At 41.8% G+C, this 27,384-nt stretch overlaps 1 protein-coding gene across 4 annotated transcripts; it reads right to left on the reverse strand.

Annotated features, from left to right (window-relative positions):
• Window positions 1–4,033: 4,033 nt before the first annotated feature.
• On the reverse strand, window positions 4,034–27,279 carry LOC106601353 (choline transporter-like protein 2). 4 transcript variants are annotated; one of them, XM_014193510.3, is made up of 22 exons: window positions 27,070–27,279; window positions 11,727–11,775; window positions 11,544–11,617; window positions 11,284–11,368; window positions 11,042–11,126; window positions 10,821–10,931; window positions 10,540–10,600; window positions 10,211–10,337; window positions 10,036–10,119; window positions 9,799–9,911; window positions 9,505–9,636; window positions 9,138–9,237; window positions 8,884–8,976; window positions 8,665–8,749; window positions 8,246–8,508; window positions 8,013–8,107; window positions 7,740–7,843; window positions 7,488–7,561; window positions 7,319–7,389; window positions 7,083–7,171; window positions 6,863–6,947; window positions 4,034–4,954 (listed from the first exon to the last, which is right to left on the reverse strand). In XM_014193510.3, the coding sequence occupies exons 1-22, from the start codon at window positions 27,098–27,100 to the stop codon at window positions 4,848–4,850; spliced, it is 2,118 nt and encodes a 705-aa protein (XP_014048985.1). In that variant the 5' UTR covers window positions 27,101–27,279; the 3' UTR covers window positions 4,034–4,847. The 4 variants fall into 4 exon arrangements, with proteins under 4 accessions (XP_014048985.1, XP_014048987.1, XP_014048983.1 ...); XM_014193512.3 differs by lacking the exon at window positions 27,070–27,279 and adding an exon at window positions 13,778–14,075; XM_014193508.3 differs by lacking the exon at window positions 4,034–4,954 and adding an exon at window positions 5,518–6,227.
• Between the last annotated feature and the right edge of the window lie 105 nt (window positions 27,280–27,384).

Below are 27,384 nucleotides of genomic sequence, written 5' to 3' on the forward strand. Positions count from 1 at the left end.
CAGATAATTGAGGCTGTTCTGAGGGCAAAAAGGGGTGAAACTCAATATTAGAAAGGTGTTCCTAATGTTTTGTGCACTCAGTGAATAACAGCAAAAACAGGTTCAGTGGACAACATTTCTTCTCCACTAAATGTTCAAGTAAATCTGTTGGGTCTCTTTTACCAAGGCTGTAGTGTATGTGAAGACCAGAAGAGGCTGGTGGGAAGAGCAATGGGAGGACGGGCTCATTGTAAAGGCTGGAATGGGACCAATGGAATGATACCAAACACATGGAAACAATGTGTTTGACTCCGTTCCAGCTATTCCTTTCACACACAAGATCAGACACTCATCTCAGGAGTGAAAGATGAATCAAATTGACCCAACTAGTTCCTTCAACGGGCCTTTTGAAGTCTGACTTTCAGTCTGAGTCTCCCTCCATGGATAGAATTGCGATTACACTGCATAGACATGCCACATCAAATTGACACATTTTCTTTCAATGCCCATAAGCTAAAGAGCTGGTCTCCCCAGAAAGACTATGCCAACAAAGCCTACAATGTAGGGCTACTTGTGTAACATGTGTGTCATGGAATGGAAAGAGAGTATTTCTCAGTGAGTTGCAATAACAGATATTTGCACAGACAGATGCTCACCTTTCCAGAGAACTTTCACCAAAAACCTTGTCACCCACTCAATCCATTTCTGCCAAATAGTGCTTTAAAATCAATGCCATTTGTTGGAGGGGTATTACATCCATACTGTATCTGATAAAATATTTAATATGTCACCATATATCAGCCTAGGGCTCTAAACCTGTACCTGTTGGCGTCAGGACCTTCCATTTATCTGTTATTAATGTGTCATCTACAAATTACGGTTATAGGAAGTTAAAGAAATTACAACATTGTTCTTGGTAGGTATGGTTCTGTAACCTATCAAATAACTGTTCTTACCAGAACAGACATCTAATAGTTTGTTTTGATGGAAAATTAAGACATTATTCCGACTGATTGTATGGTTATTACACAGTAATAATTATTACTGATTGTATAGTTATTACACAGCAATTACTGATTGGATGTTATTATACAGTAATTATTATTACTGATTGCATGTTATTACACAGTAATTGTTATTACTGATTGTATAGGTCATTACACAGTATGATACTTTAGATGTTGTAGGTTGTACTATTGCTGCTGCTAATGTTGATCATTAGCATTGTTTATATTTATATTGATGGCTGTCAGCCCATGACTGATGAACTAGCATTGGATGTACTACCTCTGGGACAAATAAAGTTGAAACTTGAACTTGATTCTTCTCCTATTAATATACGCGTGCCTCACTAAGCTGGTTGTGTAAGGGTTGGGTAGGTTACTTTGTAAATGTAATCCGTTACAGTTACTAGTTACCTGTCCTAAATTGTAATCAGTAACGTAACTTTTGGATTACCCAAACTCAGTAACGTAATCTGATTACTCTGATTACTTACTTTTGGATGACTTTCCCTTTAAAGGTCAACTGCCCCTTAGGCCATTTAAAACCAGAGAAGTTGGTTCTATGTGACATCGATATGAGTCAGAAACAGTAATTCTAGTGTCAAAATTGACTATAAAGTGTAAATAGGATAATTTGGTCATAAAGTCAGTCTTGTTCAAAACTGAGTTTGTGTCATGACTTACTTGAGGTTTTGGTTTGGATTACAATTATGTCAACAATTCATGCTCCCTTTTGCCTATTAACACGTGGTGGCACCATGTTCTCTGGGAAAAGACTGGAGGAGTTCACTTGCATGACCCTGTGCCCCGGGCTGCAGGAGACCTCTCCTAAGGAGGACCAATGGAATGGTCAAAAATCACCAAACCCCTCCCACCCAGGGCACCGGGTCACACAAAATTAACTCGCCCACTGGAACCCCTTCCCCAGACAAGACGTTTGGTTACTACTTGCCCTTGCTTGGGAAATAGCTACTCTAGTGAAAATGGGCTTCCATAAAGTTGTTCATGGAATGGCCTGGATATTGATTACATCCAACTAGTTTCTACTTGGGCTGTTAACCGTCAAACCTGAGTCTGGTTTATTGTTGCTAAGTAGCTAAGTTTTGTCATTATTTGATAGCCTAGTATCATAGCGGCATAGCCCACGATACTGTGATGTGACTAGCTAAACATATACAGCCTCTTCCTAACGTGTAATGTGAGAGGAAGATTTGCATAGCTAACATTGCATCTGAAGACAGGTTTGATCCCTCCTTGCTAACATTAGCTAGCTAGCTCATAATCAAGCAAACCTGATGACATGTTTGATGCAAGTATGTTGCCAGCTTGCTTTCAATAATGTTTCAACTCGAACTGGCTAACTAATGTCCTTGTTTGTTGTGATTGAATGGCAAAGACACACCCAAGAAACACTCACATCAAACCACACCCCCAAGACAACTCTCATTTGCCTTTAGTCATGACCGCTAGCATTTCTTAATAACAAGACCAAATCAGGAAGTGCAGTAGCCCTTTAAGAGGCATTAGAAGAAAACAAAAATGATCCATCAAACGTGTGTCATCATAGTCGTCTCTGATTTGTGGTCAGACTCACTCAGGTGGAATGAACTTAAACTTGTCAGGGGGGCATTTGATTCATTGTTCATCAGTCTTATGGCTTGGGGGTAGAAGCTGTTAAGGAGCCTTTTTGGGCCTTTCTCTGACACCACCTAGTATATAGGTCCTGGATGGTAGGAAGCTTGGTTTATGCCGAGCAGTTGCCCTACCAGGCGATTATGCAACCCGTTGTTGGTGCTGCTGTAGAACTTTTTGAGGATCTGGGGACCCATGCCATATCTTTTCAGTCTCCCGAGGGGGGAAGGGTGTTGTCGTGCCCTCTTCACGACTGTCTTGGCTCCATTACAATGTCTTCCTCTAAACCTTATTTGCAGTTTTAGCAGTCAGATGTTTGACTCAGGATGGTAAGTTGGTGGTTGAAGGTATCCCTCTAGTGGTGTGGGGGCTGTGCTTTGGCAAAGTGGGTGGGGTTATATCCTGCCTGTTTGGCCCTGTCCGGGGGTATCATCGGATGGGGCCACAGTGTCTCCTGACCCGTCCTGTCTCAGCCTCCAGTATTTATGCTGCAGTAGTTTGTGTCGGGGGGCTAGGGTCAGTCTGTTATATCTGGAGTATTTCTCCTGTCTTATCCGGTGTCCTGTGTGAATTTAAGTATGCTCTCTCTTTCTCTCAGAGAACCTGAGCCCTAGGACCATGCCTCAGGACTACCTAGCATGATGACTCCTTGCTGTCCCCAGTCCACCTGGCCATGCTGCTGCTCCAGTTTCAACTGTTCTGCCTGCGGCTATGGAACTCTGACCTGTTCACCGGACGTGCTTGTTGCACCCTCGACAACTACTATGATTATTATTATTTGACCATGCTGGTCATTTATGAACATTTTAACATCTTGACCATGTTCTGTTATAATATCCACCCGGCACAGCCAGAAGAGGACTGGCCACCCCTCATAGCCTGGTTCCTCTAGGTTTCTTCCTAGGTTTTTGGCCTTTTTAGGGAGTTTTTCCTAGCCACCGTGCTTCTTTCACATGCATTGCTTGCTGTTTGGGGTTTTAGGCTGGGTTTCTGTACAGCACTTTGAGATATCAGCTGATGTACGAAGGGCTATATAAATACATTTGATTGAAGCAACATCTCAAGACGTCAGTCAGGAAGTTAAAGCTTGGTCGCAAATGGGTCTTCGAAATGGACAATGACCCCAAGCATACTTCCAAAGTTGTGGCAAAATGGCTTAAGGCCAACAAAGTCAAGGTATTGGAGTGGCCATCACAAAGCCCTGACCTCAATCCTATAGAAAATTTGTGGGCAGAACTGAAAAAGCGTGTGCGAGCAAGGAGGCCTACAAACCTGACTCAGTTACACCAGCTCTGTCAGGAGGAATGGGACAAAATTCACCCAACTTATTGTGGGTAGCTTGTGGATGGCTACCCTAAACATTTGACCGAAGTTCAAAAATTTAAAGGCAACGCTACCAAATACTAATTGAGTGTATGTATGTTTACATATGTTTATTTTAGTTTCAGAACTCCACAGGCACTTAAACAGATCCACATACACAACCCATATTTTCCCCTGCTTTCAGCTTCACACCATCTTAATACATTTCTTTACCACTCATTCCCTGGCAAATACAACAGAGAGCAAGCATTGACATTTAACAGCAGGTTAAAAAAGGGGCTACAGTACTGTATTAATGGATTTGGTAATGACAAAGCGTAGAAAATATTGCAACAAATATAAAGTAAAATGTATGTCTTAGTACTGCATGTATTAAAATAATTGCATAGGTTACATACAAAAGTGCTGCTTTATGTAGATGTATAAAATACTTTACTAAATAGATCAGTTCTGTGCTCACCTTCATGTAACACACTCCAAATAATATTTATAACAAAGCATGCTCATAACATACTGGTGTACAGTTGGTCTGATTACAGTAACGTACAACTATATTCAATAAGAACCACATTTGGTTGCTGGTTTTTGAAAATGAGGTCATCAAAATATACTTCAACAAAAACTATGATTTCATCCTAACCAAATAGCTGAATGAAAATGGGAAAAAAACATCCTTGTAAAGCACTCTGCATGCAGCATTAAAATTCCATTTAGGATTTATACGCCTCACTCGACCACAGAGGACGGCAGCGATTGTTTGGACTTCTGACAGATTGCCACATAGGTACTGGATGAGTGACAGCATGAGGTCCTTGGCCAACGCGGTCTTTAAGGCATACTCCACTATATACAATTACACACCTGTACACACCAGAGCTTTTGCCCTCCTCCACACCACATGGGAGAGCTCTACTCTGCTGGTTCAGGCTTGTTCTTCTTATTCAGGACTCTGAGGAGGCGGTCAGACATCAGGTAGGGTCTCTCCACACTGCCATCGTTCCTCTCCAGGTCCTCCACTGAAGAATCAAGGAAAACATCATGAGACAAAAATATGAAATGATTTCAAAAGGAAAAACTTGAACATCGTTGCAGGGGCCAGATCAGAACCAACTTGTGATGGATTAGCAAAGATTACGCCAAGTTAAACAGAAGTGCTTATAGTCATTTAACATGTCATCCTACAAAACATATAATTGGCCTGCTTTTGACCGAATTGGTAAAGCTTGCCTAGTCAAACCCAAAAGGAAGTTCATTACCTTAGCTTGTTCCCCATCAACACAATGCAGAAAGAGAATGAGGAGGAAAGACAAATAACAGAAAGACTTGCAGCTTTAATCACTAGCAGACGTACTACCAACATGCACAATAGCACAAGAAAGAGAAAAGAGATACTGCATTCAGTTAATGCTCATAGATCCTAGGAGTCCGTCTCCAGGGCAGTGCATCAAACAGACCTTGCTGACAGGCAAATATTTCAAGGCAGAGGGATCTGATTGCATTGCTTTACAGAACAAAAATGGAGCCACTTCCCTCACAAGCGGAACTAAGAAATACATTTCAGTATATACAAAACTACATATGGCTTTTATAGATCATTGAAAATATCAACATTTTAATAATGCACTGATAGCAGTAATACTAACGATGGTAGCATTGCAGAGATCTTTGAATGCTTTAACTGTAAACAATGTGATATCTGTAGGAGGTTCAATACATCCGACCAAAACGGATAGTTAGTCAATTAGGCACATTATTTCCTATGGCCGACAGTGTTTCCCTTCTAGCAACAATGTCAGAACTGCAACATGTTCACTAAAACATCAGCGGAATTCATAGCATTGTTTATGGTTCGGTCTCTTTTTTCCAAGTCAATGAAACAACTATCATTTGCCAACTCCAACCATTAAGAGCACAATATACACACACACACGTTTCTATAGGGAGAAGGAAAGACACTGGTCAAGCAGTTGACTTGTCCAAATTCAGGCTTTGATGTCGATCTACCAATCATGAACAGTAGCATGCCCATTTCTACAAGACAGATCTGCAGGTGGAGATCTCGTCCACAGTGTCTTTGCTATGACTACTAGTAAACGTCCTCGTCTTTCTCCTGCATCGGAGGCTGCTATTGTTTCAGCTGGACGTCTTGGTCGTCTGGCTGATGTAGCGAGGACTGGGTTGGCTCCTCTGTCTCCTCCACAGCCTTGTTCTCCGACAGAATGTCATGGAGCGAAGCTGACATGTAATACGGTCTTGCCAGAGAGCCATCATTTCTCTCCAGGTCTTCGCCTATGTGTGTGTGTGTGTGTGTGTGTGTGTGTGTGTGTGTGTGTGTGTGTGTGTGTGTGTGTTAAATGGGGTCAAGGGATGGTTGATTGGAAAACAGGATGATGAAGGTGAAGAGTTGCATTAGTAAGGGAGATGGAGGAAAACAATATGAATTGAGAAGGGAGAGAAAGAGAAAGTCAGTCAAAATTCCCAGCAAAAGCACGCATTCGCATTTTAAATGAATAGATCAACACCTAAACTTCCCCATTGTCTGCAACCAGCAAGTTAACACTAGTCCTAGATAGCTGGGTTAGGATCAATAACTTAGCAATAAAGCATTATGAAGAATACCAGAATATCATCATGCAATTCATAATTAGTGGCAGCCCAACACCATTAGCAGTGACAGAGGTCATGAAGAAAGGGAGAGGAGGTCACCGTTTCATGACAACATGAACTTTAGACACATTGGGACATCTTGACTTCAAAACTTGCCATTTAGTAAAGCTTTGAGATGTAAAAAAAGTTGCCAACACAAGGCAGCCTTTTCCTGAGTATACTGTGTACACCATAATCCTTTACCTTCTCACCTACTGGTACCTTGTGTTTGTGGGGGAATGACAATGCAAGAGGGGGATGGTTCTACTGTTACTCACAGAAGCAGAGGAAGAGTGTGTCTACACACATGGCGTACACGCTGAAGAAGCCGTGGGCAATAAGGTAGGAACCAACCACCACCGTCTGAGGAGAGAAACACACTCCAACCATTACTATACACAACACCGTAGGTTACATTCAGCTACATTTAAAGCATAGATTAAACTACATGTCTTTGTACATAACCCACCAGACCCAGAGCATGGCTATGCTACTCACCAGGATGGGAACCCAGTAGTAGTGGAGGTTGGGGGCTGTGTTCTCAAAGGCCTTCACCCTCCCAGAGAAGAAGAAGAACGCAAAGATTCCTGGGAAACAGGACGGAAGAGTTCTCATCCAATAGCACAACTGGTGGTCAACAGTGAAACATAATAAAACTAAATACAATCATTAGAAGACTGGCCCTACTGAGTGTTATTGTTCATCATGTTTCCTGTAGAAACAGCCTCACTTACCCACAAGCCCCACAATGAGGAGTTTGCCCAGGAACAACAGGAAGTCTGTCACCTTGTCCAAGACGGCTACCCTGCAAGGTCAAACAGTGATACGTTGTGATGGATCATAATGAACTTTACAAAATGGACTAAGTCAACACAAACATTAAGAGACAGCACACTCACTCACCTGATCATGTTCCTCATAAGGAGGAAGAAGGCATCTTTGGCAGACGTGCAGAAGTTCTTGCCATATATCGCCACCTAGAGGCAGCAGACTCAAATTCATAATCAAGCATAAACCAAACATTTTCCCACAGTTAACATTTACAGATGATCCAGGTGACAAAGCTCCTCTGCAATGAATTATATCCAATATGACATGCATTTAACTGGGTGACATTGGGCATAGCAAGTGCACACAAACAGGTAGTACACGCACCATAATATAGGCATTTCTGTTGATGAACTTGATGAATTTCTCCAGGCACCAGAAGCAGCACTTGAGACAGCACAGTAGGAACTTCGTGCACTTATTTTGGGTTCCTTCATGGGAGAATAACACACAGTAGGGCAGAACCAATCAGAGCCAACACAAGTACTAAAAAACCCAACTTTCATACACAGCTAGTGTGAAGTATGATGAGGGCATACAATGACAGCTGTGTTAATATCAACATACCGTAGTACTGCTAATACAGGATCTATGGCTCACCTTGGAGCTTGTGGTCGATGTACTCCAACAGAACCCTGATGATCTGGATGATGGAGAGGATGAGAGAGCCAAACGCCAGGGAACCTGTGTGATACCTGAGCAGGGGAGTGAGGAGATGTCACTAACCAACATTATTAAATGTCGTCAAGATACCCACATATGCAGCAGAGCATCATGTACATATCTGAACACCCAACTTGGTAAGGAACAGGAATGTAAACAGTCACACACACCTGAGTGATCTGCCAAGGGATGAGAAGATGGGGAAGGCAGGCATGTCGTCAGGCTTGACCAAGGCCCAGTAGTAGGAGGCAAAGGCCCCAGCCAGGGTCATCTGACCCAGCGCTGTCACAAAGTTGGCACACCAGAAGAACAGGAAGACGTTGTAGAACTGCAGGCCAATCAGGTACTTGTGGTAGACCGTCTCTCCACCGTAGAAGGCAAACAGACACTTAGAGTCTGGGCACTCCGCCTTCATACTGGAGGTGCTGAAGTTCTGGAGGAGACAGGTAGAGAAGAATCAACAGTTGACATTCTATCCATTGTATACACTTTTATCATGGAGGTGATCCGATGGTTCAATATCTCTCAAATTAAGATCAGGTTATTAGATGTGACGTATTGCATGGGCTAACGGAAAAGCAGGACTCACAGCTGGCTCGCAGATTTTCCTCGAGTGATCGCAGGCCGTCTCATTGAACACCTTATAGATGGGCTGATTGGAGGTGGACAGGAACCTGGCCAGAGGCTGTCAAGGACTACAGTATGACCCAGAGAACTACAAATCCCAGCAAGTACACATCAATCATTCAGAAGAGCATGTTGAGTTACTCAAGCCTATGAGTCATTTTTCTCCAAACATGAAGGATACACAGCGGTGACGGCCCAGTAGGCGATGACAATGGATAAGAGGGCAAAGGTGAACAAGGGGTAAAACAGGGCTGACATCACATACCCAATGGCCCTGTAAACAAAACATCACAGTTTAGCACTAGAAAGGTCTTATCCACCATCTATGTATTACGTCCCCATTTAAACCACAATGATCTAGCATTCAATGATCCATTTCCCATCCAATCCCATTAGAAATGGCTGTAAGTGCAGAGAGCACTCCCATTTCCTGACCTGCTGGCTTCTTTGATGAGAGCGATAGCGATGAGGATTCTATTCCTGAGGAAGATGAGCAGCAAAATGATGACAACCTCCACAATGGCCAGAATAATAACTAAAGAGAACGGGAGAGAGAAAAGGCATACAAACAAATGGAGAATTCAGTCACGGCCATTTATACAGGAATCCTAGTAGTCCTTAGTATCAGTTTATGCTTGCAATAACACTGCAATGCATTATATCTAAGGGTTTATAAAAGTTACCTGGCTAACATTGATCCTGCTTCATGATATACAGTATAACTCTAATGTAATGGCCCAGGTGTATACCTCCTGAGCCACACTAGCTGTAAGGTTGAGAGAAGATTAGTGGGGAGACTTACTGAAGGCCAGCCAGGTCTGTCTGATATGCAGGTAAACAGAGAAGTCTGTCTGGAAGCCCAGGTCCTTTAGAGTGACATTAGAGCCTGCCTCTGACTTCAGGCTAACATACTCCATGGAGCAGTGGAAGATGCCTGTGGTGCAATACAGAGCATGGCCACAATAGGAAAGTACAGCATTTAGATAGAGAGATGGGAAAGGGACACAGGAGATGGCTTTGTTGATTATAGAGTTCATAGAGACATGAACATTAAGAAACAACAAAAAAATGGGACTACTGTTGAACTGGTCTTTACCGTATCCAATGACCAGAATCACCATGACGATCATGACCCACACCATGATCCCGGCCAGGAAGCGCAGGAGGACGATGAAGAGGAGACTGATGAGCATGGCAATCACCAACCCTCTGAACCCCGACACAAAAACAGACTTTAGTGGCTACGTAACTGACTCTGTGCTGATCAAGTGCTTTGGAATTCAGTGTGAATGCATTACTACACAATAGTGTCAAAGGGAAGATGCTGACTTACATTAGGATCCAGTACCAGGACTGGGTGTAATCCTCAAAGATCTTCATGGCCACTTGTCGAGCCTCAATGACCACTGTGGCATTCCTATAGAAGAAAATACAGTGACCAATGCTGATTGTAGATGTAGCACTAGCACTCATCACAGGAAAACACCATGCAAATTCTATGGACTCACTTGACCCCCGCCACCAGATCTTTGGCATCTCTAATGTTCCCCTCCCCGTCATCAAACTTGGAGTTATTTCCCACGGTGATCTCCCCTCCCTTCTTCTGGCCCAGGGCAGGGAAGCACCTACGGGTGACTGGAAGAAGAGGAAGGGGGGTGAAGGAGAAGACACAGGACAATGAGGGAGTGCAGTAAAACAATGTCTTTCACTTTTTTCAAATTCCAGAAATGTGGAGGATGGGCTGGCCAGATGGAGGGTTGGGGAGTTTGACTCAGAGGAACAGAAGAAGGGCAGGTAGACAGGATAGGGGAGCAAAAGAGACTAGAGCCGTACTTACAGGGTTTACTTGGCGTCAGCATGGCAGGACACAGGCCAGAACTCAGGATCTGTGTTACAGTCTAAAACACACATGAACAATCAGAACTTAGGATCTCAACCATTGGTGCGGCAACGTATATTCAAAGTTTGAATTGTTGACACTAAACTGCCACTGGGAACACTATTGTTGTAGAACAAAACACGGTCACATTCTTCACATTTAATTGACATTGTCATCCATGTTGGTTTTGGAAAACTACTACGCCACCTATCTCAGATTCCTCTTCACATGCTACTCACCAGCCCCTCTAGACCCTCCTTGCAGAAGTTCTTATAATACTTAAAGTCCTCTTTATTGGCGTAGGCCTTCAGGAGCGTCATGAACTTATCAGGGCATTTCTCCACACACATCTGATGGCAAAAGAAATGTCACCATGAGACAAGATAATACAAGTGCATAGGCATACATAAATAACATGGCGTTCAAGAATGTATCAACTGAAAACAAAGGTTCAGGTCACCTGTGTGGTTGGGCACTGGAACTCCAGCAGCACCATGGGACTGGCACACTTCATGATGTTGAAGTAGAACAGCAGGGGCTTCGTCCTACAATACACACACAACCAGTTGTTCAGAGAACAAGAGCAGGTTTAAAGAGAGTGAATGCCCAGGGGGAGAATGATGGAGACAATCAACACATGTGAGTGTTAGTGATTGTCTGTTATGTATTCCACTGTGCATGTATGGTGAGGGCAGAACTTACTCCAGAGGAGTGCCTGCCTGCCCACAGAACTGTCCTCTGCTGTCTGTGGGGTAGATCACCTTCCTGGGGTCTCCCTGGGACCAGGCTAGGGGAGAAGGGCACCATCAACAACAAAGAAACAATCAAATACCAGACATCTTTAACACACAGACATGCTTTAGGTGAGCGGCACTCAGAGACAAAGCCAAGGGCATGACTCAGGGTATACCCACTATGGGGTCAGTTAAGCTTGTTTGTGCCTACAGGACACATTTACTTACCAAGAATTCCCACTGCAACATAGCCCAGTATGCAAATAATGAAGAGGATGCAGCATACAATGTCAGTGCAGCCCCTAGAGTAAAGAGAGGGGGAGACATGGAAACGTTATGGGAACAATAGGTTTTAGATGTGAATTATGTGCCGTCCTGACTACAGTGTGGATGAACTGGCAATCCTCTCACCTGTTATAGATGGGGCCTTTGAAGGTGGGGTCATACTTTTTTGGTTCACCTAGATGGAAAGAAGGCAAATATTGAAACATACAGTAGGAATACCATTTCAGATGGTAAATGGCTTGCAGCGTAGAAGTTGAATGAAAGCGTACACACTGCAGGGCTGTCAGAAGACATTTAATAACCAAGATGCACTTTGACACTGTTCCATGTGGGGCCGTCTGCCTCCTAGTTATACATTTCATGGGGTAAACAGAGTGGATTGGCCACGAGTCAACATTCTGCTCCCTTTACTGTTGGTCAGATTACTTTTCCCTCAGGGCAGGCACACCTGGCAACCCAACAAATTATTCTGTAGTGACTAAGCAGCCCTTCTGCAACATGAGAACCTGCAGTACCACAACACAGTCACCAGAGGTCAGCGACTGTGTGGGCACAACCTACTCATCAAATCACATTTTTATTGTAACATGCTTCATAAACAACAGGTGTACACTAACAGTCAAATGCTTACTTGGGGGTCCTTTTCCAACAATGCAGAGTTAAGATAAAATATAGAAATGGTGGCACAAGGAATAATACACAGTGAATACCGAATAACAATAACGAGTAAAAAGTAACATTGTTATATACAGGGAGTACCACTACCGAGTTGATGTGCAGGGGTACTTGAGGTAGCTATCTACATCACAGGTGGTTGGTGGCACCTTAATTGGGGAGGACAAGCTGGAGCGGAATGGTATCAAATACATCAAACAAGGTTTCCATGTGTTTGATGTCATTCCATTTGATCCATTACAGCCATTATTATGAAACGTCCTCCCCTCAGCAGCCTCCTGTGATCTACATATAGGTAAAGTGACCAGGCAACAGGATACATAAGACAGTAGCAGCAGCGTATGTGGGGAATGAACGCGTGTAATGTCTCCTTCAGCCAATGCTACATTTGATTGAAGGACATAAGACACACAAAATGACAGATTACCCTTTTCATCAGTATTGATTACTTCTTAAAGGTAAATGTTGATTAATGCCATGAAAAAGGCTTTAAAAAATGATGTTCTTGTTAATGTTTCTTGACAACATCCCCCAAATTAAACTAGTCTATAAACCAGTGCACAATATCCTCTCCCTTTCATACCCAATATAATGTGTAACCTGGATCTGAACCCTGGGGTTCGAACAGGGTGAGGAGTAGCACAGAGAGTAGACTCTCCACATCTCTCCACATCTGCCATCAGTCAGAAGTGCTCAAATTGAGCCATAGTGAATCTCAACTTCACAGAACATCAATAATCACAGTCTTAAGGTGGTTGAACCACTGGGTCTAGACTAGATACTATAGAGTATGATGTTCCGCATGGCGGCCATTAATAATGCAGAGCAGTGGTCAGGGTGCTATTGCAGCATGCATTTTAGTGGGCCTGCTCCCAGAGAACATCAATCCACTGGACACAGCAGGTCCACAAGCACAGAGATACAGAGTCTGGATGTTAAAGTGTTAAATGGGCATAATCAGCCTGAGATGCCCATCAAAGACATGGTGGAAACAGCCTGCAGAGGGAGTGTAGGCTGGAGCAACATGAAGAAACATTTGCCCAAAACAACAGTGGCTGATGCATTTATATTTTATCAGGGCTGAAAGCAAACAATGTTTCCTGCCAATTTTTCAGTCCAGTCCTTATATACAGCAGCAGCATTTGATAAAGGAGAGAAAACATTGTTACAATGTTCACTTGCATTTCTCCACACACCTGTATAAATAGCAGGCTTAACCCACACCCATTCTCAGCCTTGTCATAATGCCGATACTAGAGGTCTAGTTTCACCCAGTGCCGCTCTTCTCTAGAGACAAATTACACCACCCATTAACAAGTTCCAACGGACAGATTTGTTAAAACATTCAAGCAGTGAGAAAAGCTCTCTCACTTCAAGAACAAAACTTAAGCTACAACCAAACCAGCCATCATAAAAGACACAAACAGCTTTTCACAAGGTTGAAAAAGGTAAACCACAAGCTCTAATGAAACTAAAATCAAGTAGGAACAATTAGTAGTTACCATTCTTTCCGTAATAGGGTTGCTCAGGCATCTTTAAATTCCTTTCTGGTAGTCAACTTATAAATGACCGGAAAACTCTCCCTCTTTTTCTTCAGCCCTTTTTTGCTTCACTTCCTTTTCCTGCCAACTGGTGCGTTTAAGAAAGTGAGAGCGACAGGTATTGTGGGGAGAAACTTGTCCGACGTGTCTGCAACAGCTCTGAACACATCCCTGTTCCTCAGAGTCCACCCACTGTTTTTCCCCCCAAACAGCTGCTAGCTCAAATCTCTGGTCCACCTGTTCCTTTCTCTTCCCCTTTTCCCTCCACACAGAGCTCTTTTTGTCTGTGTTTCTCTCACTCTCTGCCTTTGTTCATGGCTTTCTCTACCTCTTTCACACTCCCCAGAGTTTGGTCAGGTAGCTCACCTACAGGGAGCACAACCGAGGCAAAATGGGTGGAGACAATTCCTTGTTTTTCACAACACTGACTCTCCCCTCCCCCTCTGTGAAAGAGCTGCTGGATATCTTTGTGGATCCCAAAAAAACTACACAGGAGTGATCAAAAGCATGTGTTTGGGGGAAAAACAAAAAAAACTGTTGTGTGCACTGGAGACTGATGAGACTCAGATGTGCTGGTTATAATACTGGATAGATGAGCGCATTAATCAAGATCTCCAGCCCTGAAGCTAATTTGACTGTCAAATGAACACAAAGCTATATTTTGATACCATATTTAACTTTTAGAGCTATCTTAAACAGCAATTCTGATATTTTTCCACTAATTGACCTTTTGACAAATCAGATCAGCTCTGAAAAGATCTGGGCCCATTGTTGGTTCTAACAATAAACTCAGCCTTAAGATGCTTTTGGGAAACTGGGCCCTGATGTGAAAGATCTGATGTGGTTGGTCAAAAGACCAATTTGTGGAAAAAATATCAGAATTGGACTGCCTGTGTAAACACAGCCTTATTTACTTATTTCTAACGGTCACTTCTTCTATGTTTGAAAAATTCTTGTCACACCAGGGCTGCGTTCAGTATGTTTTTATGTTCTGGAACATTCAACTGAACGGCCAGGTGAAAAAGGGGGTTGGATTGTCGGTTGGGGAACGCTGTATCATGGCCTCTGCCCTTTAAATACGTCACTCATTGCATCAAGGCACAACTCGCCACACCCGCCAAACGGGAGCAAATGTACCTCAAAGTCTGTTCAAAAACGTACAAAGCGTTTCTGCAACGTAGCAAACATTCAAGCAAACTGAGCGCACCTCTGCCCAATGGATTATTCACAGGGTGCATTCAATTCAAAGCTGCTCATTAGGAAGTTCATTATAGCCAAAGATTGTCTATTATATTGACAAGATAGACATGTGACCGCTCTAACAATGGAAATGCGTATCCTCAAAGATGGAAGGCAGGCAGGAGGATGGACCATTCTAGCCAATGAGAGGTCCCGTGTGGCTCAGTTGGTAGAGCATGGTGTTTGCAACGCCAGGGTTGTGGGTTTGATTCCCACGGGGGACCAGTACGGGGGAAAAAAATGTATGAAATGTATGCACTGGATAAGAGCGTCTGCTAAATGACTGAAATGTAAATGTAATGTGAACAACTGGCCATAAAGATAGATAGAGGACTCATTTTTGTGTCTGTGACAGCATGGCATCTCTATTTTAAGGTACTACATTTTCTTATTCTTTATTGGCTGATTACTTCCAACTCATAGGAATCCCCACCCAGTTGACTACTTTAAAATGGTGGAAGTCCTCAATGGCTAAATCAATCAGGGCTTGACATTCACTTTTTTAGCCAAGTAGGACAGATCTTTTTCATTGTCCGAAAGCTCAAGTCACTTGTACCCCCCCCCCCCCCCCCCAAAAAATGCCAAAAATATGACTGAAAATGTTTTGTATTATGCAAGTAACCACTTCACAAAATAACATTCATTATTATCACTGGTATTGACAATGGAAGGCTGCTGGTCTGATCCCATGTATTATACAGCATCTCCTGCCGTTGTGGCCTTGAGCAAGGCACTTCACCCCCACAAAGTAAAATACGCACCAGAGTCAGCTTATCAAGGTCCTGTTGAGCAGCTGATTTTTTGCAATGTGCTATGTTCAAGCAAGGCTGGAGCAAAAGCCTGCACACCCAATAGCACTCCTGAAATCTCCTGGAGCATGATTGGCCTCCCTGAAACAATACAATTACAACCAAATACGTTTTATGTCTTTATAAAATAATTCCCTCATTCAATGAACCAGGGATCAAATGGCTAAGGTGGGTGAGGTAGCTAACTAAGATGTTTATCTATTTATAAGATTAAAATGTTCAGTGTTCAGGGGAGATCTTGACAGCATAAGAGTTACTTGTGAATAAGCCTAGTCTATGAATATTTTTGTAACTTTGTCAGAATTACATGGGCAGTATTGACATTTTGAGCGCTTGAGAGACGGTTTTACAACCAGAGTTTGCAACATTGGTTTCATCAACTGTGCAACCGTATCAACTGCATGTCAGCCATTTGCGATTATACACGAGTGCCGGTGGAAAGTTATTTTAGGACATCGGACATGACAATGACACTAATACATGCTAAAAGCTAGATAGTTAATGATTGATATGATTTATTTAAGTGTTATACACCTACCGGTGCCCAGCCCAACTAGCGAGTTAGCCAATTCAAAACATAGTGTAGTTTGTCTGGTTATCTAGTTAATCTGTTGTATATCATTATTTTACCTGCTGCGCAAATGTCTTTCTCTCTCTCCTCTGGTAATGGCCCACTGGAACGCAGGTGATACACACCATGACTTTTACAAGATTTTCATTGCTGACCAGAATTTGCTATAACTGGGCAAATAACTCACTAACTAGCAATGAATATCAACAAATGTGCACATGCGGCTTGCTTTGATTTCAAAAACGCATCTTGCGACCGCAAGATGTAAAGGCCTTTCAATGCAGGCCTACAATATTATACTCAGATGCGCTCTGCTGAGGTTGGGAGGACAGTGTGCAACACATTGCATCCAGAGGACACTGATCCAATTCTGATCAGAGTAACCTAATGTTTGATATTGTGATCTTTATGTGATTGTTTTTTACTTGTCCATTTGGACAACTTAAATCTATATTCTTCTTGTCCGACAATTGTTTTACTTGTCCTGGGCAAGAGGACAAGTGTTAATGTCGAGCCTTGTCGATGATGAGTCCTCTATCTATCTCTATGAGAACAGGCACAATGCCGATATAAAGTCATTTTTGTTTTCAAAAGTTGACGAAATGCCATGGGCGTCCACTTATATCAGTGCATTCGTAACAACCCAACCATTATGAAACTTCTATTCGATCAAATAAGCCTCACGTAGCAAATTAGCAATTACATTTGGCCACACTTTCTTTGGATAGTCCGTCTGTAGATGCTCTATCAAAATAAAGTCTAACCTTACATTTTTTTGGTGACCAAATTCGACACTTTCATTGACCTCCATACGAAAATACCTCACTTCGTGGGCTTATTTCCATGGACATATTTTGGGCTGAGTAAAACCTCTCGCTTCGCCTATTCCTCTCTGTTATATCCAGGTGTGTCCTCTCAGAGCCATTGCATGTCATATTCATAGGTGTTTTCTACCCTCTTGTGGGAACATGACTGTATTACATTGGGTGGTTTCACCCAGCCTGGCTGGATATTCACATATCCATAACCACATCCTGTTGTGCCATTTCCTCTGCTTACTCTGGGTTTGCACGCTAGCGGGACATTAGACTGCTTTTTATTAAAATACATTTAGCAGTGAGCAATGAAAAGCAATCTCAATAACAATTCAAATTAGATTGCCTTTGTCTGAACCCAACGGGATGCAGTGTATGCTGATGATAAAGACAGATTATGGGGAAATTGAGTATATTTCATGATGAGCTGTGTTTGGAAAATGGGTATTGATGAAAAGCTTCTGTTGGAATCTCTCCATACTCTTTCCAGGCAGTGTAGTCACTTGTTTTGGCCAATGGGATAGTCTATGTCATTCTGGGAATTGCCAATTTTCCATTCATTACAAGTTAGTGAGAGAAAGCAAAGGCTCCCTCTGTCCTCATTTTCTGTAAAACCCTACTGGCCCCATTATTACAAGCATAGTAGCAGACTGTTTACAAGCTACCAGCACAAAATAGAAAATCAGCAACAGTCTCAACATCTCGATGGGCTATGCACAGGGAGGATATTTCACCCTGCAAGAGTTGGATCTCCACTGAATACATAATACGGTAATGACATAAATTCCCACATTTCAGTGTCACATTTTCTCTACAACTTCTCTATGGCTTGAGAAAAGATATTTAAAAAAGCTACAGCACATTAGGAACAAGAGCACAACGTGGTATTCTGTTGGGGAAGCATGGTGAGTGGGAGTGTGCTGTCAGGCCCTGCCAGCTTTAATCAATTAATGCATCCTTTCTTAAAGGGGTGCCTATGGCCTCAGCTTCACTACATTCACTATCAGGACAAATGTTATTTGCTACATCGGTTGTTGTAATAACTTTATTAGGGTACACTACCGTACCTAGATGTTTCCCAAGAATCTGCACAAAGAAATATATATACCACTGTTTCTCTTGTGGACAGAGAGCTCATTGTATAGTGTACTACACAAGGCAGTTTTACTTCTGGTTTTCTTGAGCTTCAGGTATTTGCTTTGGAACTTTTCTAATGTTTCCTGAGTCGAGTTTCCCCTCAATATTATCCTTCCTCCCTAGCCTCTCCTCCTCTCACAGTGAAAACGACCATAAATAAGGTCAACCTTCCATTAAATGTTTTATCTGTCCACCATGCCTGTATTTATACCCATACCGATGTCTACAGTGCTCTATGTACAGAATATAGAGTACTGTTGCTCATTTATGCACTAGATTATGACTGTCATTCTGAATGTGTGTATGCACATATCTTGAGAACAGAAATAATGTATTTTGTTTGGGACTGGTGAACAGCACTGCACTTAAACAGTATACACTCATCCAATGTGCACTTCTCCTGAGTCAACTATTATACAGAGCATTCGGAAAGTATTCAGACCCCTTGACTTTTTCAACATTTTGTAACGTTACAGCCTTATTCTAAAATGTATTAAAATGGTTTTTTTTCCCCCTCACCTCCCAACCCTGCAGCACAGGCAATAGCCGGCCATAGATCGACAGCTCTAGGAAGAGTCTTGGTGGTTCCAAACTTCTTCCATTTAAGAATGATGGAGGAAACTGTGATCTTGGGGACCTTCAATGCTGCAGAAATGTTTTGGTACCCTTCCCCAGATCTGTGCCTCGACACAATCCTGTCTCAGAGGTCTACAGACAATTCCTTCGACCTCATGGCTTGGTTTTTGCTCTGACATGCACTGTCAACTGTGGAACCTTATATAGACAGGTGTGTGCCTTTCCAAATCATGTCCAATCAATTGAATTTACCACAGGTGGACTCCAATCAAGTTGTAGAAACATCTCAAGGATGATCAATGGAAACAGGATGCACCTGAGCTCAATTTCGAGTCTCATAGCAAAGGGTCTGAATACTTATGTAAATAAGGTATTTCTGTTTTAAGTTTTAATACTTTTGCCAAACATTCTACAAACCTGTTATCGCTTTGTTATTATGGGGTATTGTGTGTATTGATGTAGAATTTTTTTTTTATTTAATCAATTTTAAAATAAGGCTGTAACATAACAAAATGTGGAAAAAGGGAAGGGGTCTGAATACTTTCCCTGTAGGCACTGTATACCCCTGAGAAAAGAGAAGCATGACGTCATATCAACACAGTAGGCTATAATAGCAGCTTCCCCTCCTCAGTCTGTCTCTCATTACAGTAAGTGCAGTAGTAGAGTGTTGACTGAGTGCAGTATGTATGACCGTTTCCCTCATAGGGAGTTTTCAACATCAAAATAAGATTGACTTGACCAAGAGTCCTGACTGCAGCAGATAACATAACTACTTCAGAGATATCGAAACTAGATATGGAGCCTTGTTGGTGGTTAGGGTAGGGAAGTGTGCCCTCTCTCCAAATATCTCTGCTGGTAAAAACAGCATCCTCTTTATGGTCTGGACTAGATATCTGTACACTTTGGATCAGGGTTCGAATTACAGAGCTACCAGGACACCCCCATAAACGTTACAAATATCAATGTTGGTCCAGTCCACTATTTTTAGAGTATCCCAAGAGACCATATGTAATTCCATCCCTGCTCTGGACTATAATCCTAAACAAAACTCTGCTGTAACAATGAATATCTCTGAATATAAGATGCTCCTGAGTCCTAACCATCTCTTCTTCAGTTTCCACTTTCTGAAGCCTGCTGGATAAACAGGCCTATCTTCCTGAGGAGAGAGTGTCACCTCTACTGTCTGTCTCCATAATTTACTCCAGTGAGAGACTCTCTCAGAGACAACAGACAGCACTGCACTTCACTGAAACAGACACCCATTCATGTCGTCTTTGTTGTTTTCTCCATTGTGCTCATAGCAGAGATAGATAGGCCAGAGCCTCAGCACCAACCCATTAGACAACATCAATTAGCCAAGTAATCTATGTTTTGATAACATTAACAAAGAAACACAATTACATTCTCTAAAAGTGTCAGGTGCGTCGTAAAAAGTGGACCAAGGCGCAGCGGGTATCGTGCTCATCTTCCTTATTTTATTTGGATAAGCGTGAACACAACAAAAAATAACCAACGACGAACCAGTTCTATAAGGCTTACCAGCTATACAGAAAATAACTACCCACAAACACAGTGACAAAAACCCCCTACTTAAATATGGCCTCCAATTAGAAGCAACGAAGAACAGCTGCTTCCAATTGAAGGCCAAACCAAACCTGAACATAGAAATAGACTAAATAGACATTCAAACATAGAAATAGACAACATTACCCAAAAACCCAAGAATCAAACACACCCCTGCCACGTGCTGACCATACTATAATAACAAAATGACCCCTTTACTGGTCAGGACGTGACAAAAAGTCTGCTAAATGAACCTAATTTCCAAAATAGTGCTCTATTTTCGTACCCCTTACTCATGGCTCTGATTCAGCTATGAAAATCTACAAAACAATGCAGAATTCCAAAGAGTATAGGGGTTTTCACCTTCCAAACATCCAGATGTGACAGACCAGACAGGCTGTGGGAGGGCAGCCAAGTCCAACAGTGATGACTACCAGTCAGGAAGAGGAAGGGCATGGCATACCACACAAATAGACGGGGGTCCCTAATAACTCAACATCACTATTACAGGAATTGATCTCTGCCACTTCTCTTCTCCTCAGGCCCCATGACCCTAATAACTTTATCTAACACAGGCTGTCTGCTGTCTGAATGGAAACAAAACGTAACTTCTGTTGGGTTAATAAGTCACATGAGTCTGTTTGGGCCAGACTGTGATCAAGCAGATTAAACAATAATAATTGGGGCTGACAGGGAACACTATTATCCTTCCCTAGGGGCATGCCACTGGGCACAGATGTCAATTCAACGTCCATTCCACGTTGCTTCAATGTAATTTCATTTAAACATTGTGGAAAGAACATTGATTCAACCAGAGTGTGCCCAGTGGGATGCCTGTTTATTCAATACTGTTGTTGAGTAAAGCGACAATGTGGGAAGTGATAACACGATGACAGCTGTTGTAATAGAAAACAGCTGGACTGGACTTCAAATGCAAATGTTCATGAATAGCAAAAACTACACTATTGCTACACTCTTAGAAAGGTGCTATCTAGAACCTAAAAGGGTCATTTGGCCGTCCCCATACAGGAACCCTTTGAAGAATCATTTTTGGTCCTAGGTAGAACCCTTTTGGTTCCAGCCAGAACCTATTTGAGTTCCATGTAGAACCCTTTACACAGAGGGTTCTACATGGAACCAAAAATAGTTCTACCTGGAAACAGAAAGGGTTCTACCTGGAAACAGAAAGGGTTCTCCTACAGGGACAGCCAAAGAACCCTTTTGGAACCCTTTTTCTAAGAGTGTAGCTAGACCTTGCCAGAGCTTGAAATAAAGATCAGAGAGACTCTGGATCAAGTTTCAAACCACTCTCCTAAATATGTCTTATAATTACACATAATCTAAGACTGCACAGGGCTGTAGGCTGTCTGATCCTGTCAGTTCCCCTGTTATTGAGGTTTCCTGATATGTGTTGGCCTGAAATTACTCCATGATGTGAAATGGGGATGACTATGTTAGATCACAGCCTAAACACCACTGTATTTCTGAGGCAGTCCTATTATACCATGAAAACCTCAATTACAACCGTATGAACGCATCAACAACATTAGCACATGGGAGAGTCAGGGTCCAAGGAATGTTGAACAATGCTGGGGGAGATATTGAAAACAATTTCTTCATAAAAACAGATACAATCTAAAACCAAGTGAGGGCTGTTCATTTCTGCATGGTGGTAGCCTGTGTCAAACTCCCCATAGTTATGTTTTTGTACTTCACCTTCTTATGTGAAACCCTGACAGATTTCCATGAAATGCAGAAAGACTTCATACGACTGCAAAACAAACGCATAAGGAACAAACAATGAAGAAGAAAAACGAAGGGCCTCTGTCTACCAATCATCACACTATTTATAACCACACAAACACATAATACCTGATTATCACTAAATATGCTTCCTACTGGTCAGATTCCAATACATCTGCACCTCCATCATTGTTTTCATTTAAGAGTACTACACCGAATTTGACAGTCCTTTGGGAGAGTCATTTGTGTCACAATATAGTGCTAGAGGCCTTTAACCCCACAACTTTTCACAGAATGTCTTCAACTTTATTTTCTGCCAAGTCACAGCTTACTATTCCCACAATGCTGCTCAACTGTCTTTTCTTCCCATCAAAATCTTGCTCTGGTGTTGACCTGACTGCTTGTTTGTATGAGGGTTATAACACATTCCTAAATCCTGTATAGAGGGAAGAGGCAAACAGTGCTGTACACAAAATAGTAGCCTATACGGAGGTTGTAAAATGTATTGTGCCAGGAAGAGAGGAAAAAGTATTGGATAATGAAAGAGAGGGTTTTAAATAATAAATGAATCATCATAAGACAGGCAGAGGGAGGAAAAGGATGTGTGTGGAGGAAAGAAGAAAAACAGCATTCATATGGCTGGAGAGGGGAGACAGCTAACAAGTCAACCATAAATCTCGCCTTATCCCTCTTCCATGTTGTTCACAGGGCCCTGCAAACCCCACATAAAACCAAAACACAAACAGTGAAAATGAGAATATATGTCAGTGTGTCTACATCTTGTGGACAGTGTTGACCCTGAAAACAATATTTTAGCTCACAAAGGGTTCCAGATGTTCGTGATGCTGCGAGAAAGTCTACATTTTGAGCGAATCTGATAATTTCTTTCTTCTACTGGTTTTCACCATGCTTTGCTGTACTAGAATTCCAATGTTATAACTGCAGGCAGCAGTAGCATACCCGCCAAATGACTGGGTGTGCCACTACTTACACATTTTGGGGATATACAGTACCAGTCAAAAGATTGGACACACCTACTCATTGAATGGTTTTTCTTTATTTTTACTATTTTCTACATTGTAGAATAATAGTGAAGACATCAAAACTATGAAATAACACATATGGAATCATGTAGTAACCAAAAAAAGTGTTAAACAAATCAAAATATATTTTATAGTTTAGATTCTTCAAAGTAGCCACCCTTTGCTTGGATGACAGCTTTGCACACTCTTGGCGTTCTCTCAACCAGCCTCACATGCTTTTCCAACAGTCTTGAAGGAATTCCCACATAAGCTGAGCACTTGTTGGCTGCTTTTCCGTCACTCTGCCATTCAACTCATCCCAAACAATCTCAATTGGGTTGAGGTTGCGTGATTGTGGAGGCCAGGTCATCTGATGCAGCACTCCATCACTCTCCTTCTTGGTAAAATAGCCCTTACACAGCCTGGAGGTGTGTTGGGTCATTGTCCTGTTGAAAAACGAATGATAGTCCCACTAAGCGCAAACCAGATGGGATGGCATATCGCTGCAGAATGCTGTGGTAGCCATGCTGGTTAAGTGTGCCTTGAATTCTAAATAAATCACTGACAGTGTCACCAGCAAAGCACCATCACACCTCCTTCATGCTTCACGGTCTTGGCCGAAGCAAGACTCTTCTTTTTATTGCTGTCCTTCAGTAGTGGTTTATTTTCAGCAATTCACCATGAAGGCCTGATTCACGCAGTCTCCTCTGAACAGTTGATGTTGAGATGTGTCTGTTACTTGAACTCTGTGAATCATTTATTTGGGCTGCAATTTCTGAGGCTGGTAACTCAAATGAACTTATCCTCTGCAGCAGAAGTAACTCTGGTCTTCCTTTCCTGTGGCGGTCGTCATGAGAGATAGTTTCATCATAGCGCTTGATGGTTTTTGTGACAGCACTTAACCTCTTACATCTAGACGTTCCGCTAGCGGAACACCTGCTCCAATATCCAATGATAGGCGTGGCGCGAATTACAAATTCCTCAAAAATACTAAAACTTCAATTTTTCAAACATATGACTATTTCACAGCATTTTAAAGACAAGACTCTCCTTTATCTAACCACACTGTCCGATTTCAAAAAGGCTTTACAGCGAAAGCAAAACATTAGATGTCAGCAGAGTACCAAGCCAGAAATAATCAGACACCCATTTTTCAAGCCAGCATATAATGTCACAAAAACCCAGAAGACAGCTAAATGCAGCACTAACCTTTGATGATCTTCATCAGATGACACACCTAGGACATTATGTTATACAATACATGCATGTTTTGTTCAATCAAGTTCATATTTATATCAAAAAACAGCTTTTTACATTAGCATGTGACGTTCAGAACTAGCATACCCCCCGCAAACTTCCGGAGGAATTAGCTAATAATTTACTAAATTACTCACGATAAACGTTCACAAAAAGCATAACAATTATTTTAAGAATTATAGATACAGAACTCCTCTATGCACTCGATATGTCCGATTTTAAAATAGCTTTTTGGTGAAAGCACATTTTGCAATATTCTAAGTACATAGCCCAGCCATCACGGGCTAGCTATTTAGACACCCGGCAAGTTTAGCACTCACCAATATCAGATTTACTATTATAAAAGTTTGATTACCTTTTGTTGTCTTCGTCAGAATGCACTCCCAGGACTGCCACTTCAATAACAAATGTTGGTTTGGTCCAAAATAATCCATCGTTATATCCGAATAGCGGCGTTTTGTTCGTGCGTCCCAGACACTATCCGAAATGATAAATAAGGGGCGCGCGCATGGCGCAATTCGTGACAAAAAAAAATCGAAATATTCCATTACCGTACTTCGAAGCATGTCACCCGCTGTTTAAAATCAATTTTTATGCAATTTTTCTCGTAGAAAAGCGATAATATTCCGACTGGGAATCTCCTTTTCAGCAAACAGAGGGGGGAAAAAAAATCACAAAGACGGGGGCGGCCAGGTCACGCGCCTAAGCGCCCATGGACGACGTAGGAAGTGTCACGTTAGAGCAGAGATCCTTTGTAAAAGATAGAGATGGCAAAGAAGTTCCAGAAATGGTCAGACAGGCCACTTCCTGTAAAGGAATCTCTCAGGTTTTGACCTGCCATTTGAGTTCTGTTATACTCACAGACACCATTCAAAAAGTTTTAGAAACTTTAGGGTGTTTTCTATCCATATATAATAAGTATATGCATATTCTAGTTACTGGGTAGGATTAGTAACCAGATTAAATCGGGTACGTTTTTTATCCAGCCGTGAAAATACTGCCCCCTAGCCATAAGAGGTTAAAGAAACTTTCAACGTTTTTGAAATTTTCCATATTGACTAAAGTAATGATGGACTGTCATTTCTCTTTGCTTATTTGAGCTGTTGTTGCCATAATATGGACTTGGTCTTTTACCAAATAGGGCTATCTTCTGTGTACCACCCCTACCTTGTCACATCACAACTGATTGGCTCAAACACATTAAGAAGGAAAGAAATTAGAAAAATTTACTTTTAACAAGGCACACCTGTTAATTGAAATGCATTTCAGGTGACTACCTCATGAAGCTGGTTGAGAGAATGCCAAGAGTGTGCAAAGCTGTCATACTTTGAAGAATCTTATATTCTGATTTGTTTAACACTTTTTTGGTTACAACATGATTCCATATGTGTTATTTCATAGTTTTGATGTCTTCACTATTATTCTACAATGTAGAAAATAGTTTAAAAAAATAAAGAAAATCCCTGGAATGAGTAGGTGTGCCCAAACTTTTGACTGGTACTGTATATTTAAAGTCCGAATTACAACCATGGAGTCAGACTATCATTTTGGCAGAGGTTTGTCTACTCCAGCAGAGATTCTTGCTCTTTTTAGGCAGCATAAATTACCTAATGTATTATGAGAACATATCTTCAAGGAAAACCATTTCCCTTACATGAACAACAATTGTTTGGATCCATTAACCTACCAACACCTTTATATTGCAGGGAATAGCAGGTTTTTGCTGACAATAGCTGAAACATATCTTCTCTAAATTCAAATTCAGACCTACCATGAGGCATTTTTTTTATTAACTAATCTATATTTGGATGGTGGTCAAATTTCTGTCAGCACAAAGCTGGTGAGTTGTTCTCTAGTGTGCCATACCAGGCTGAGGAATGTAGCAACTGGACATGCAAAGGCTGAGTAGGGACACCACAGCTTAACCCTAACAATAGTAAACTACATGTTAACTACTGATTAACTGAAAATGTTAGAGAATTGAAAGAAACTTCAAAGCCCACAGCCTATTTGAGAATCATACTGAATTGTATTTGCATACAAGTGTGCATTTATTGTATGGAATGTTGTAGGCCCTTAAACCACTAATTTCTCAGCAGTCTCATTGTTTGGCACAGGGATAAGACCTGGGCGTGGGAATGTGAGAGAGGCAACAACAACATAGGCTAATCAAATGCAATCTGTAGGCTAGCCCAAAACAGAAGCATAGACTATTACGCATGGAAATTATGGCTCGAATTGTGAGAGTCAATTTCCATTCGTTTATTCTCTGAAAAGGAGACAGAGAAAAGTTGATTGAGTTAGGCTACGTCAATGGGGTAAATCAAATATGTAATAGCCAAATGCTGAGTTAAATTGTTACACGCATCCAGCACACACCAATACAATGTTGCATTCCACACTCCAGTCTTCTTGATACATGAAAACGAAACTATATGGGGCTAGTCGGCTAGCTATCCCAGGACAGTGAAAGCGCCGTTAAAGATATGGTAGCCTATATAAACTAAACAAGCTAACTTACCATACTTCGGTTTCTCACCCTCCAGTTCCATCGTGAATTAGTGAGTCCACTTGTAAACTAAAATTGTAAGACTACATATATCATAATTTCCAGTCCAAATGGTAGCCTACCGATAAAGTTACTTCGCTGAAATCCACTCCAAATCTGAACCAAACTCATAACATTTAGCGAGGCGTTACTTCTTGAAAAAGTTGACCAGTGAAAGCCAACAAAACTTTGAATGACGGGCAAATATACGAATCACTGGACGTGGGTGTGAGCACGATGACACTGCTATTATAACGGCACGTCAATGTGACCATACCACATGCAGAC

The sequence above is a fragment of the Salmo salar genome, chromosome 03, assembly GCF_965601325.2.
Source record: "Salmo salar chromosome 03, fSalSal1, whole genome shotgun sequence".
In the NCBI taxonomy this organism is placed as follows: Eukaryota; Metazoa; Chordata; class Actinopteri; order Salmoniformes; family Salmonidae; genus Salmo; species Salmo salar.

Bases quoted from the DNA above. Each gene is read 5' to 3' on its own strand.
- LOC106601353 (XM_014193508.3), bottom strand. From the start codon at position 27,100: ATGGAACTGGAGGGTGAGAAACCGAAGTATG. The intron at 9,238-9,504 runs GTAAGTCTCCCC...CGTTCTCTTTAG, and splicing joins ACAGACCTGGCTGGCCTTCA to TTATTATTCTGGCCATTGTG. The intron at 8,509-8,664 runs GTGAGTCCTGCT...TGTCTCCTCCAG, and splicing joins GGAAAATCTGCGAGCCAGCT to AACTTCAGCACCTCCAGTAT.